Raw genomic sequence first — 13,921 nt, 5'->3', positions numbered from 1 at the left:
GGGGGAGGGAATTCCAGGCCAGAGGCAGGCCGTGGGCAAGGGCTCGATGGTGAGAGGGACGAGTTCGAGGTACGGCGAGTAGGTTGGCGGTGGAGGGGCAAAGCGTGCCCGCCGGGGTGGGAATAAGAAATCGGCGGGGTATGATAGGAGGAGGTGAGCTGATTCAGGGTTGAAATCCGATGGCGACGAGTTTCCGCCAGGCAATCGCTGAAGTCTTGGAGGCGTGGGGAGGTGGGAACCGAACGGTTTCTTAGAAAAAAAGGTGGTGGGCAGCAGAGTGAAGTAAGAACCGGAGTGGGGAGAGCCAGGAGGCAGAGAGGTCAGTGAGGAAGCCAATGCTTGGGAGCTAGAGGTCATGGGTTCTAATCCTGGCCCCGCCACTGGTCGGCTGTGTGACTTTGGGCAAGTCACTTTGCTTCTCTGGGCCACATTTACGTCATCTGTACAATGGGGATGAAGACTGTGAGCCCCACGTGGGACAACCTGATCATCTTGTACCCAGCACTTAGAACAGTGCTTCACACATAGTAAGCGCTTAAAAAATGCCATTAAGGCGGGGTAGGATAAGTACTACGTATGGATGGAAAGGAGAGGGTGGAGTTTAGCGATGTGGTGAAGGTGCGACTGACAGGATTTAGTGATGGATTGAAAATGTGGGTTGAATGAGGCAGTTGAGTCGAGGATGATGCCAAGGTTAGGGGCTTGGGAGACAGAGAGGATAGTGGTGTTGTCTACAGTGATGGGAAAGATGAGGGGAGGACAGGGTTTGGTGGGGGAGATGAGGCATACAGGTTAGGACATGTTCCATTTTTGGTGTCAGTGGAACAGGCAAGTAGTGATGTTCTGAAGGCAGAGGAAATGCAAGTTCTGGTGCCGAATTGTACTTTCCAAGCATTTAGGACAGTGCTTTGCACACAGTAAGCGCTCAATAAATACGACTAAATGAATGAATGAATTACAGAAAAAGAGGGAAGTAGATATGGGTAACATCACCACAGGGATGGGAGTCGAACACGTGAGCGTAAATGAGTTCTTGGGCAACGAGTGACTTTGGGCAAATCACTTAACCCCTCTGTGCCTCAGCTGCCTCATCTGCACAATGGGTACAAAATACCTGTTCTCCCTCCACCTACATCTCTCAGCTCCCCATAGGCCAGGGACTGTTTCCACCTGATGATCTTGTATGTATTCCAGCGCTCAGTTCAGTGCTGGCCACATAGTAGGCACTTCTCAAACACCTCAAGTACTATTCTTGGATGCCTTAAAGCTGCTGCTCAATTTCCCACCCTCCTCCTGGATGCTGCCGGCTTTCTGAGCGACAACCGGAATGGGAAATGCCTCGGGGCCACGAGTGGAGCTGAGCCCCCAGGAAAAATGCCTTGGCCTCATAATAGCAATTATTATCATTATTATTGGTAATATTACCAATTGGTAATATTGGTAATATTGCTTCCTATGAATGCGGCCTAGTGGAAAGAGCACGGCCTGAAAGTCAGAAGGAGCTGGGTTCTAATCTCGGCTCCAACACCTGTCTGCTGTGTGACCTCGGGGAAGTCCCTTCCCTTCTCCAGGCCTCAGTTTCTTCATCTGTAAAATGGGGATTAAAACTGTGAGCCCCCTGTGGGACAGGGACTGTGTCCAACCTGATTAGCTTCTATCTACCCCAGCACTTAGTACAGTGCCTGGCACATAATAAGCGCTTAACAAATACCCCAATTATTATTATTAATAACAAGCACCGCGCTAAACCCTGAATTTTAAAAGTCCCAGTTTATAAAACTTGTGAGAAACCAGAGATAGATTCCTGCAGATGCGAAAACTGCGTTATCTGTACTGAATTGATTACTAGCGTTTTGATACTTTAATTATAAGACACTTAAAAGCCTGTTATTTATGGTCAATTAATAAAATAAGCAACAAGAGTGCATGTAGTGTGCATTGTTTGCAGATATAAATCTTTATGCATGGAATGAAATACAGCAAGTGAGCTAAGTTGATTGTATAGCTGGATATTTCTGGGTAATTATTTTTAAAACAAGTGCTATGATCAAAATGTTACTAAAATTTATGGTTTACCCATGGTATATTTTATTCTTAAATTGTTAAACGGGTACTTAATATGAATTTAGCTGTCTTCTTTATATATACATAAAATATATACATATATTTATAGACCAAGACATAGCCAGTGAGGTAGTCCACTGCCTCATGTTTCCTGCACGGGCCTGAGAGTCCGAAGGACCTGGATTCTAAACGCAGCTCCGGCACTTGTCTGCCGTGTGACCTTGGGCAAGTCACTTCACTTCTCTGTGCCTCAAGTTACCGCATGTGTAAAAATGGGGATTTATTAAGACTGAGCCCGCTGTGGAGTGTGTCCAACCTGATAAGCCTGTATCTACCCCAGAGCTTAATATGGTGCCCTGCACGTGGTAAGTGCTTAACAAATAATACTAATAATAATGGTAGTTGTTAAGCGCTTACTATGTGCAAAGCACTGTTCTAAGCGCTGGGGAGGTTACAAGGTGATCAGGTTGTCCCACGTGAGGCTCACAGTTTTAATCCCCATTTTACAGATGAGGTAACTGAGGCACAGAGAAGTGACTTGCCCAAAGTCACACAGCTGACAGTTGGCAGAGCCGGGATTTGTACTCATGACCTCTGACTCCAAAGCCCATGCTCTTTCCATTGAGCTACGCTGCTTCTCTCAATAATAATAATAATACTTTCTCTCAATAATAATAGTAATAATAATTATGGCACTGTGCGCCAAGCACTGTTCTAAGCCCTGGGGTAGATACAAGTCAATCGGGTTAGACACAGTCCCTGTCCCACACGGGCCTCACATTCTTAATCCCCATTTTACAGATGAGGGAACTGAGGCACAGAGAAGTGAAGTGACTTGCCCAAAGTCACACAGATGACAACTGGCGGAGCCGGGATTTGAACCCATGACCTCTGACTCCAAAGCCTGTGCTCTTTCCATTGAGCCATGCTGCTTCCAATCCACCCCACCCCAGTGCTTCGAACAATGCCTCGCACACAGTAAGAGCTAAACAAATACCATTATTATTACTATTATTATTATTATTATTATTATTAATGGAGGCTCCGCAGTGAATCAGTGAGCCTTCATCCTATGCCAACCTTAGTTCTTCCCCTTAACAATTTACACCGTAAACCTGCCCAAGTTGACAACTGGGATTCCTGAGGTCCTCAAAGCACCATGGCATAGTGGAGAGAGCACGATCTTGGGAGTCAGGGGACCTGGGTTCAAATCCTGGCTCCACCACCTGTCTTCCATGAGACCTTGAGCAAGTCACTTCACTTCTCTGTGCCTTAGTTATCTCATCTGTGAAATGGGTTGGAGACCGTGAGCCCCATGTGGGGCACGGGACTGTGTCCAACCTGATTAGTCTGCACTTACCCCAGCACTTAGTTCGGTGCCTGGCACATAGTAAGCGCTCAACAAATACCATTAAATAAAAATAAATAAAATATTTGGTGTTCCTATGTAATTTAAGGGGAGTTTTTTTCTCTCTGAAAGGCTGATGTTGAAATGCTGCACAATGGTCTTAGCACCTCTTTCAAGGTAAGGATAAGACCAAAATATGAGGATAAAATATTTCTAAAATACCAAGTTATTTGTTGGTTTACATTTCATTAAAATTCAATGTGTACAACCCAAATGGTTCGAAAGTTAGTCTTAAAAACATTTCCTCTCGGGAAATTTCATTTACTTTAGTACCTGTCTAATGCCTAAGTACACCACTTTCCAATATTCATTTAGGTGGAGAAAATTCATTTATCATATTAGCCCGATCCTCACCACTCTTCTCAAATTCACACGTTCTGAAAAGAGATACCCAAATGACTTCATTAGAACCAAATTGTTGAAAGATGAGTTCTGAACGCTATCTGAGTTCTTAACGTTTGGGATTTAGTCGCAATTTAAGCATGCTTTTCTGGCTCTAGCAGAAATATAATTGCATTATGACATAAGTGTGTGTGTGTGTGTGTACACACATAAACACAAATATGCAAACACACACACACACACATTTTTAAGAGAAGCAACGTAGTCACAATTTAAGCATGCTTTTCTGGCTCTAGCAGAAATATAATTGCATTATGACATAAGTGTGCGTGTGTATACACATAAACACAAATATGCAAACACACACACACACACACATTTGTAAGAGAAGCAACGTGGCTTAGTGGAAAGAGCATGGGCTTGGGTGTCAGAGGACGTGGGTTCTAATCCTAGCTCCAAGGGCGGCTCCTCCACTTGTCTGCTGTGTGCCCTTGGGCAAGCCACTTAACTTCTCTGTGCCTCAGCTGTAAAATGGGAATTAAGACTGTGAGCCCCATGTGGGATAACCTTTTTACCCCAGTGCTTAGAACAGAGCTTGGCACATAGGAAGCGCTTAACAAATACCATAATTATTATTATTATCACTACTATAAACATATATTTCCAAACACAAGTTTCACTATTCAAAGATACCCAGTTCTCGGCAGGTTCGAATCCCGGTTCCGCCACTTGTCAGCTGTGTGACTTTGGGCAAGTCACTTAACTTCTCTTTGCCTCAGTTATCTCATCTGTACAATGGGGATTAGGACTGTAAGTACCACGTGGGACAACCTGATGACCTTGTATCTACCCCAGCACTTAGAACAGTGCTTGGCTCATAGTAAGCGCCCAACAAATACCATCATTATTATGATAACTTCGATTACCACCTTATTATTACTTTCGATTACCACTTTTCGGTTCCCTCCTACTTACACCTTATCTGGCCTGATATGAATAGATATGACCTTGTAGCTACCCCAGCACTTAGAACAGTGCTTGGCTCATAGTAAGCGCCCAACAAATACCATCATTATTATGATAACTTCGATTACCACCTTATTATTACTTTCGATTACCACTTTTCGGTTCCCTCCTACTTACACCTTATCTGGCCTGATATGAATAGATATGGTAGATATGAATCTATGGGGAAGCAGCGTGGCTCAGTGGAAAGAGCCCGGGCTTTGGAGTCAGAGGCCGTGGGTTCAAATCCCGGCTCCGCCACTTGTCAGCTGTATGACTTTGGGCAAGTCACTTCACTTCTCTGGGCCTCAGTTCCCTCATCTGGAAAATGGGGATGAAGACTGTGAGCCCCTCATGGGACAACCTGATTACCTTGTATCTCCCCCAGCGCTTAGAACAGTGCTTTGCACATAGTAAGCGCTTAACAAATACCAACATTATTATTATATGAATCTACCCCAATGCTTAGAAGAGTTCTAGGCACATAGAAAGCGCTTAACAAATACCACCGAAAAAAAAAAAAGCACACAGAGATTACTGACAGCTGATCCGACCAGGAGTATTTAAACAAGCTCCTTGACTTTGGATGCATCATTGAATCATTTAACAAATACTGTTTAGCTTTTGCGGGCCGAAATTCGATTCGGGCACGCTTCGATTCACCGCTCTTTGTGATTTTCCAAAGCCTCGTGCGCTCTGGAAATGGGAGCGGTTCAGCGAGGCTCCGCGGCCCGTGTTTTTAAGCGGACTTCCCTGCCCTCGAATCGCCTGAGTGAGGCAAGCCGTGACTTACCCTGTTGACGGCGTTGTCCTTCAAGATGGTCCGCACGAGGATCTTCTTTAAGTCTTCCAACTTGGGGCGGCACTTCTGGAGGATGGCGGCGGACAGGTTCGGGTCGTCGACCCACCGGGTCAGGGTCCCGATGGCTCCCACCAGAATGCTGGGGAAAGGGAAGCCGGGGTCGCCTCCGAAGGCGATCAGGCCGTCCAGGAGGTGAGCCGCGGCCTCGGGGATGTCCGAGGAGTCGCTTCCGAGCCCGCTCGGGTCGGCGTTGGGGTCGCCGGACTCTGTTCGGTTCTTGAGCTCCAGCAGGTGCTGGAAGAACTGCATGTGGGCGGAGAGGACCGTGCCCTGTCTGCCGCCGCCGATGGGTAGGACGGGCGGGGGCGGGAGGGAAGACGGCTGAGCGGAGGACCTGTCCTCCCAAGCGCGGGGATTCTGCGAGAGCGTCGCGGGGCCCGCCGGAGGGTCACTCCACGTGGAGCAGCCGGAATCATCCAGTTGGGCCGAGGCGTGCTGAGACGGTGTCGGTTCCTTCGGCGGGAAGGGCCCGGGGAGAAGATGCTCTGAAACGCAGACGGGTTAACGGGTTAGGTGCCTAGGTGGCTGGGAGATTTAGCCCCCTCCTCCCACAAATCTGGAGGACGATTGGAAGGATCGAGCGGTCACTGTGCAGCACCGCTCTAAGCACTTGGGAGAGGGCAATACAATAGTTAGCAGACAAATTCCCTGCCCATAATGAGCTTAGAGTCTGGGCGAGGGGAGGTGCTAGATATGTATATATCTATAATTCTATTTATCTACTTTGATGTCTACTTGTTTTGTTGTCTGTCTTCCCCTTCTAGACAATGAGCCCGTTGTTGGGTAGGGAGTGTCTCTATCTGTTGCCAAATTGTACTTTCCAAATGCTTAGTACAGTGCTCTGCACACAGTAAGCGCTCAATAAATACGATTGAATGTGAGAAAGATGATGATGGAACGTTGAAAGCAGCTGGCCTCATGGATAGAGCATGGGGCTGGGAGTCAGGAGGTCCTGGATTCTAATCGCGGCTCCGCTGCTTGCCTGCTGTGTGACCTTGGGGACGTCACTTCACTTGTGAGCCCACTGTTGGGTAGGGACTGTCTCTATATGTTGCCGACTTGTACTTCCCAAGCGCTTAGTACAGTGCTCTGCACACAGTAAGTGCTCAATAAATACGATTGATTGATTGATTGATTGATAGATTCTCGGGGCCTCAGTGACCTCATCTGGAAAACGGGGATTCATGTTGTGAACCCCATGTGGGACATGGGCTGTGTCCCACCCGATTAGCTTGGATCTACCCCAGCGCTTAGTACATAGTAAGAGCTAAACAAATGCCATTAAAGAGAAACAAACACAAAAAACTCAAAAGGATGGAGGGAAGAGCCACAGGCGTGCGGTGTCAGGCCGGAGAACCTGGGTGGAGGAATGATTATGGGAAAAAGCATGTCCTAGGGGACAAAGCTCAGACTGGGAGTCAGAGGATCTGGGTTCTAATTCGGACACCGCCACTAATCTGCTGTGGGACCTGGGCAAGTCACTTTGCTTCTCGGGGCCTCAGTTCCCTCATCTGTAAAATGGGGATTAAGACTGTGACCCCCATGTGGGATAGGGACTGTGTCCAATCCGATTAGCGTGTTTCCCCCTCTAGACTGTGAGCTCGTTATGGGCAGGGAATGTGTCTGTATTTAGATAGTCCCACGTGAGGCTCACAGTCTTAATCCCCATTTTTTTACAGATGAGGTAACTGAGGCAAATCACCGCAACTCAAGTTCCAAATTCCACATCTAGACTGCAAAATCCGCTTGGTCTAATACCCGGCTGACGATGCAGCAGTTGGTAATGCATTAAAAACAATCTCAGTGAAAAACCTATGGGCCCAGGCACCATAATCCGGTTGTGTCACGTTGCCGTTTAATAATACGCAGAAGAAAAATCCCTCGAAATGTTTATTCTTGCATGGGAAAAAAAAAAGGTATACGTTCCTAACTCTGAAAATCAGCCTGCAAAACGCTTCCATCGGATCATTGTTATTCATAAGGCATGTGCCACATTCAGTGAATTACACCAATTACTAAACTGGCAGTGAGGGTGGCAGAGCAAAGCTAATTTACCTGTCTTCTGCCTCTAGTGCCTCCCTGCCTTGCCCTTCCCAAACCACAGTAAGAATCATCAGGATGAGGGGGTGGGAGAGGGAAAGAATCCATGGAGGAGACAAGTGAGGGGAGGGGGATGTAGATGGGGGCGGCGGGGTGGGCTATGTCTCTGACCCCTCTGCTGAATCCTCGCACTGACAGAAAGGCTCTGAGGAGGAAGGGCTCTGACAAAAGCCCCGACAAATATTCTCGACACGGCCACAACTCAAGTTCGATCCAGTCTCCCTATCTGACGGGAGTCTAGCACGTATGCGAGCATCCTGCCCAAGATGCCACAGAATAATAATAATGAGAACGGTGTTTAAGTGCTTACTATGTGCAAGACACTGCATTCATTCAGTCGTATTTATTGAGCGCTTACTGTATGCAGAGCGCTGGACTAAGTGTATACTAAGCACTAGGGTTAATATAAGAAAATTGGATTGGACACGGCCCCTGTCCCGCCTGGGGCTCACGGTCTTCATCCCCATTTTCCAGATGAGGGAACTGAGCCACAGAGAAGTGATTTGCCCAAGGTCACACAGCTGACAAGTGGCGGAGCTCGGATTAGAACCCAGGACCTTCCGATTCCCAGGCCAGTGCTCTACCCACTAGGCCATGCTGCTTTTCTAATAATAATCACAATAATAATGGTATTTATTAAGCACTTACTGTGTGCCAGGCACTGTGCGAAACATTGGGGTAGATGTGAAGTAATTGGGTTGGACACAGTTCCTGTCCCACAAAAAGCTCACAGTTTGAATTCTCACTTTACAGATGAGGGAACAGAGAAGTTAAGTGACTTGTCCAAGATCATCATCATCATCAATCGTATTTATTGAGCGCTTACTATGTGCAGAGCACTGTACTAAGCGCTTGGGAAGTACAAATTGGCAACATAGAGAGACAGTCCCTACCCAAGAGTGGGCTCACAGTCTAAAAGGGGGAGACAGAGAACAAAACCAAACATACTAACAAAATAAAATAAATAGAATAGATATGTACAAATAAAATAAATAAATCACACAGCAATGTCCTTCGGACATTTGATATTCACCCCACCCCCAACCCCCCCAGCCCTTATGTATATATCTTTAATTTATATATTATAAAGTACTTTACTCATGTTAATGTCTGTCTTCCCCTCTAGACCTAACGCTTGTTATGGGCAGGGTACGTATCTGCTAATTCTGGTGCGTTATACTCTCCCAAGGGCTTAGAATAGTGTGCTGCACACAGTAAGCACTCAATAAATACCACTGATTGATTGAAGTGACAGAGCCAGGATTAGAACCCAAGTCCTCTGACTCCCAGGCCTGTAATAGAGAAGCAGAGAACAGAGAAGCAGCATGGCTCAGTGGAAAGAGCCCAGGCTTGGGAGTCAGAGGTCATGGGTTCTAACCCCGGCTCCCCCACATGTCTGCTGTGTGACCTTGGGCAAGTCACTCAACTTCTCTGAGCCTCAGTTACCTCATCTGGAAAATGGGGATTAAGACTGTGAGCCCCACGAGGGACAACCTGATCACCTTGTATCCTCCACAGCGCTTAGAACAGTGCTTCGCACGTAGTAAGTGCTTAACAAATGCCATTATTATTATTACTATTATGATTGCGGTATTTATTAAGCACTTGCTATGTGCCAGGCACTGTTTTAAGCACTGGGGTAGATATGAGATAATCGGGTCGGACATAGTCCCCGTCCCACATGGGGCTCACAGTCTCAACCCCATTTTTCAGAGGCGGGAACTGGGGCACAGAGATGTGACTTGCCCAAGGTCACACAACAGACAAGTGGCAAAGTCCGGATTAGAACCCAGGTCCTCTGACTCCAAGCCTATGCTCCTGCCACTAGGCCACGCTGCTTCTACATTCCTCTAAACTGTAATAATAATAATGGCATTTATTAAGCGCTTACTATGTGCAAAGCACTGTTCTAAGCGCTGGGGAGGTTACAAGGTGATTGGGTTGTCCCACGGGGGGGCTCACAGTCTTCATCCCCATTTTACAGATGAGGTCACTGAGGCACAGAGAAGTGAAGTGAGTTGCCCAAAGTCACACAGCTGACAACTGATGGAGCCAGGATTTGAACCCATGACCTATTACTCTATTATTTATTATTTAGTAATAAATATTACTCTATTTATTTATTTATTACTCTATTTATTTATTTATTACTCTATTTATTTATTACTCTATTTATTTATTATTACTCTATTTATTTATTACTCTATTTATTTATTTATTATTACTCTATTTATTTATTTATTTATTTATTTTACTTGTACATTTCTATCCTATTTATTTTATTTTGTTGGTATGTTTGGTTCTGTTCTCTGTCTCCCCCTTTTAGACTGTGAGCCCACTGTTGGGTAGGGACTGTCTCTATGTGTTGCCAATTTGTACTTCCCAAGCGCTTAGTACAGTGCTCTGCACATAGTAGGCGCTCAATAAATACGATTGATTGATTGATTGATTGATCGATGACCTCTGACTCCAAAGCCCGGGCTCTTTCCGCTGAGCCACACTGCTTCTCCTTGTAAGCTCCTTGGGGGCAGGGAATGTGTCTATCACCTCTCACTTGCTCTCCCAAGCAATTAGACGGGTGCTCTGCCCACAGTAAGCGCTCAATAAATATCACTGATTGATAGTCGCAGTTCCTGGGAGCCCAGAGGCCACAGGCATTTAACTTTTCCAAAAAAAAAATAAAACCCAGGAACATAATAACTATTCCAAACATGAATGCTAATCACACTTGGGGACTTGGAACACACTTATTGATAGATTTCAGCTGCTTAAAATAGTGTTTATGCCATCTGGTGGTTGAACAGCTTCTCCTAATGTTGACTAATGTAACCACCAGTATATTCCCTCGTAATTATTCACATTCTTCATCATTCCTCCTTGTTTTTTTTTTTTCCTTTCTAATTACAGACTTTTTCTCTGAAGCAATTGCTTACTGTTCTAGGAAGTGTCTTACAGAAACCAGCTGGACAGAAGGAAAGGGCTGTGGGCAGGGAATGTGTCTACCAACTCTGTTGTAGTGTACTCCCCCCCAAGCGTCTAGCACAGAGTTCTGCATACAGTATGTGCTATATTAATAATAATAACAATAATGATGGCATTGATCATCATCAATCGTGCTTATTGAGCGCTTACCGTGTGCAGAGCACTGTACTAAGTGCTTGGGAAGTACAAGTTGGTAACATATAGAGACAGTCCCTACCCAGCAGTGGGCTCACAGTCTAAAAAGCGCATTTAAGCCCACTGTTGGGTAGGGACTGTCTCTATATGTTGCCAATTTGTACTTCCCAAGCGCTTAGTACAGTGCTCTGCACATAGTAAGCGCTCAATAAATACGATTGATGATGATTTATCAAGCGCTTACTATATGCAAAGCACTGTTCTAAGCGCTGGGGAGGTTACAAGGTGATCAGGTTGTCCCATGGGGGGCTCACAGTCTTCATCCTCATTTTACAGATGAGGTAACTGAGGCACAGAGAAGTGAAGTGACTTGCCCAAAGTCACACAGCTGACAAGAGGCAGAGCTGGGATTTGCACCCCTGGCCTCTGACTCCAAAGCCCATGCTCTTTCCACTGAGCCACGCTGCTTCCCCAATTAATGACCCTTTCTTGTCATGATGATGATAATAATAATAATAATAATAATAATAATGGCATTTGTTAAGCATTTACTATGTGCAGAGCACTGTTCTAAGCGCTGGGGGGGATACAAGGTGATCAAGTTGTCCCACGTGGGGCTCATAGTCTTAATCCCCATTTTACAGATGAGGTAACTGAGGCTCAGAGAAGTTAAGTGACTTGCCCAAGGTCACACAGCAGACAAGCAGTGGAGTCAGGATTCGAACCCATGACCTGACTCCACAGCCCGTGCTCTTTCCATTGAGCCATGATGATGATGATGATGATGGTATTTGTTAAGCGCTTACTAGGTGCCAAGCACCGTTCTAAGCACTGGGGTAGATACAGGGTGATCAGATTGTCTCACGTGGGGCTCACCCTTTTAATCCCCATTTTACAGATGAGGTAACCGAGGCACAGAGAACTTAAGTGACTTGCCCAAGGTCACACAGCAGACAAGTGGCGGAGGCGGGATTAGAACCCACGTCCTCTGACTCCCAAGCCTACGCTCTTTCCACTAAGCCATGCTGCTTCTCTTAATAGCTGGGGCTCATTTCCACCTAGACAGTGGCCACTTCGGGAAACAAAAAATGGGCTTCAAAGGGATAGAATGGACTTATCTCATGAGCCATATGCTAATCCCTGGGGCTTCGGTTATTATTATTATTATTATTATGGTATTTTACACGCTTACTATGTGCCAGGCACTATACTAAGTGCTGGGGTCGATACAAGCAAATCAGGTTGGACAAAGTCCCCATCCCACCTGGGGCTCACAATCTCAATCCCCATTTTACCGATGAGGGACTTGGGGCTCAGAGAAGTGAAGTGACTTGCCCAAGGTCACACAACAGACAAGGGGTGGAGCTGGAATTAGAACCCATGACCTTCTGACTCCCAGCTCTGTGCTCTATCCACACCACGCCGCTTCTCATGAGCAGCCCTTAGCTCACGAGCCACGTGCTAATTCCTGGGGATTCGGTTATTATTATTATGATGGTATTTGTTGGGCGCTTACTATGTGCCAGGCACTGAACTAAACCCTGGGATGGATACAAGCAAATCGGGTTGGACACGATCTGCATCCCATGCGGGGCTCGTGGTCTCAATCCCCATTTTACAGATGAGGGAACTGAGGCTATTTCCACAGCACAGCGTCCTTTCGGCAGACCTCACCGGAGCCGCCAAACGATATCATCATCATCATCATCAATCGTATTTATTGAGCGCTTACTATGTGGAGAGCACTGTACTAAGCGCTTGGGAAGTACAAATTGGCAATATATAGAGACAGTCCCTACCCAACGGGATATCACTAGGGGACCAACGGGAGAAATCAATCAATCAATCGTATTTATTGAGCGCTTACTGGGAGAATCATGCCGGGTCACCACAGATGACTGGGGAGGGCTCTCCTTTGCCTGACAGTAAATTCCTAATAATAATAATAATGGTATTTTCATTCATTCAATCGTATTTATTGAGCGCTTACTGTGTGCAGAGCACTGTACTAAGCACTTGGGAAGTACAAGTTGGCAACATATAGAGATGGTCCCTACCCAACAGCGGGCTCACAGTCTAGAAGGGGGAGACAGACAACGAAACCTATTAACAAAGTATTTGTTAAGCGCTTACCATGTGCCAAGCACTGTTCTAACTGCTGGGGCAGATATAGGGTAATCAGGTTGTCCCACGTGGGGCTCACCCTTTTAATCCCCATTTTACAGATGAGGTAACTGAGGCCCAGAGAAGTGAAGTGACTTGCCCAAAGTCACACAGTTGACAAGAGGCCGAGCCAGGATTAGAACCCACGACCTCTGACTCCCAAGCCCTGGCTCTTTCCACTAAGCCACGCTGCTTGTCTGGAGGAGTTTGGGCTTCTCCCATAATGCCAACCTTAGGAGCAAAAAGGATGGCCATCAACTCTGGGGGAAAAAACTCCTCCATAATGCCTCTCTCATCATCATCATCACCATCATCATCATCATCATCATCATCAAGAAACAGGGTGGCCTAGTGGAAAGAGCCCAATCAGAGAGCCTGGACTTTCATTCCGGCCCCACCACTTTGCTGCTGGGTGACCCTGGATCAGTCACTCAACTTCTCTGTGCCTCGGTTCCCTTTGGACTGTCATCTTCTTGAGGGAAGGGGATGTACAGTGCTCTGCACACAGCAGGCACTCAATTGATTCCCTCATCTGTAAAATGAGGATTCAATACCTGCTCTCCTTCTTAAGTGGACCTTGCGCCTCAAACGGAAGATGATGATCTTCTGTCTCTCTCAGTGCTTAGCACGGTGCTTGGCACACTGTAAGCGCTTAATAGATACCACGATTATCATCATTATTATTATTATCCCACCAGATTTCCCCTTTGACAACTTAAGCAAGAAGAACTCTTTCTCATTAAAATGACATGAGGCCAGTTTCCCAAACAGTTCCTTGCAGATACAAGGAAAACAAATTCTGAAGAAATTTCTCTGGCCTTTTGGCCCCATAAATATATGCTTCTCTTCCACCTAACGAT

The 13,921-nt window shown here is 46.2% G+C and overlaps 1 protein-coding gene across 1 annotated transcript in view; it reads right to left on the bottom strand.

Moving 5' to 3' along the window:
- MEI4 (meiotic double-stranded break formation protein 4) overlaps nt 1-13,921 on the bottom strand; it is a 74,975-nt gene that overhangs the window by 56,520 nt on the left and 4,534 nt on the right. Inside the window, exon 2 of the mRNA XM_038761302.1 lies at nt 5,613-6,166. Within this exon, the coding sequence (XP_038617230.1) occupies nt 5,613-6,166 (554 nt within the window). The remainder of the gene's footprint in view (nt 1-5,612; nt 6,167-13,921) is intronic.

This window comes from Tachyglossus aculeatus, chromosome 19 (assembly GCF_015852505.1).
Source record: "Tachyglossus aculeatus isolate mTacAcu1 chromosome 19, mTacAcu1.pri, whole genome shotgun sequence".
NCBI classification, from domain to species: Eukaryota; Metazoa; Chordata; class Mammalia; order Monotremata; family Tachyglossidae; genus Tachyglossus; species Tachyglossus aculeatus.
Note: the sequence above shows the minus strand (reverse complement) of the source record. Positions and strands in the feature narration are given on the sequence as shown.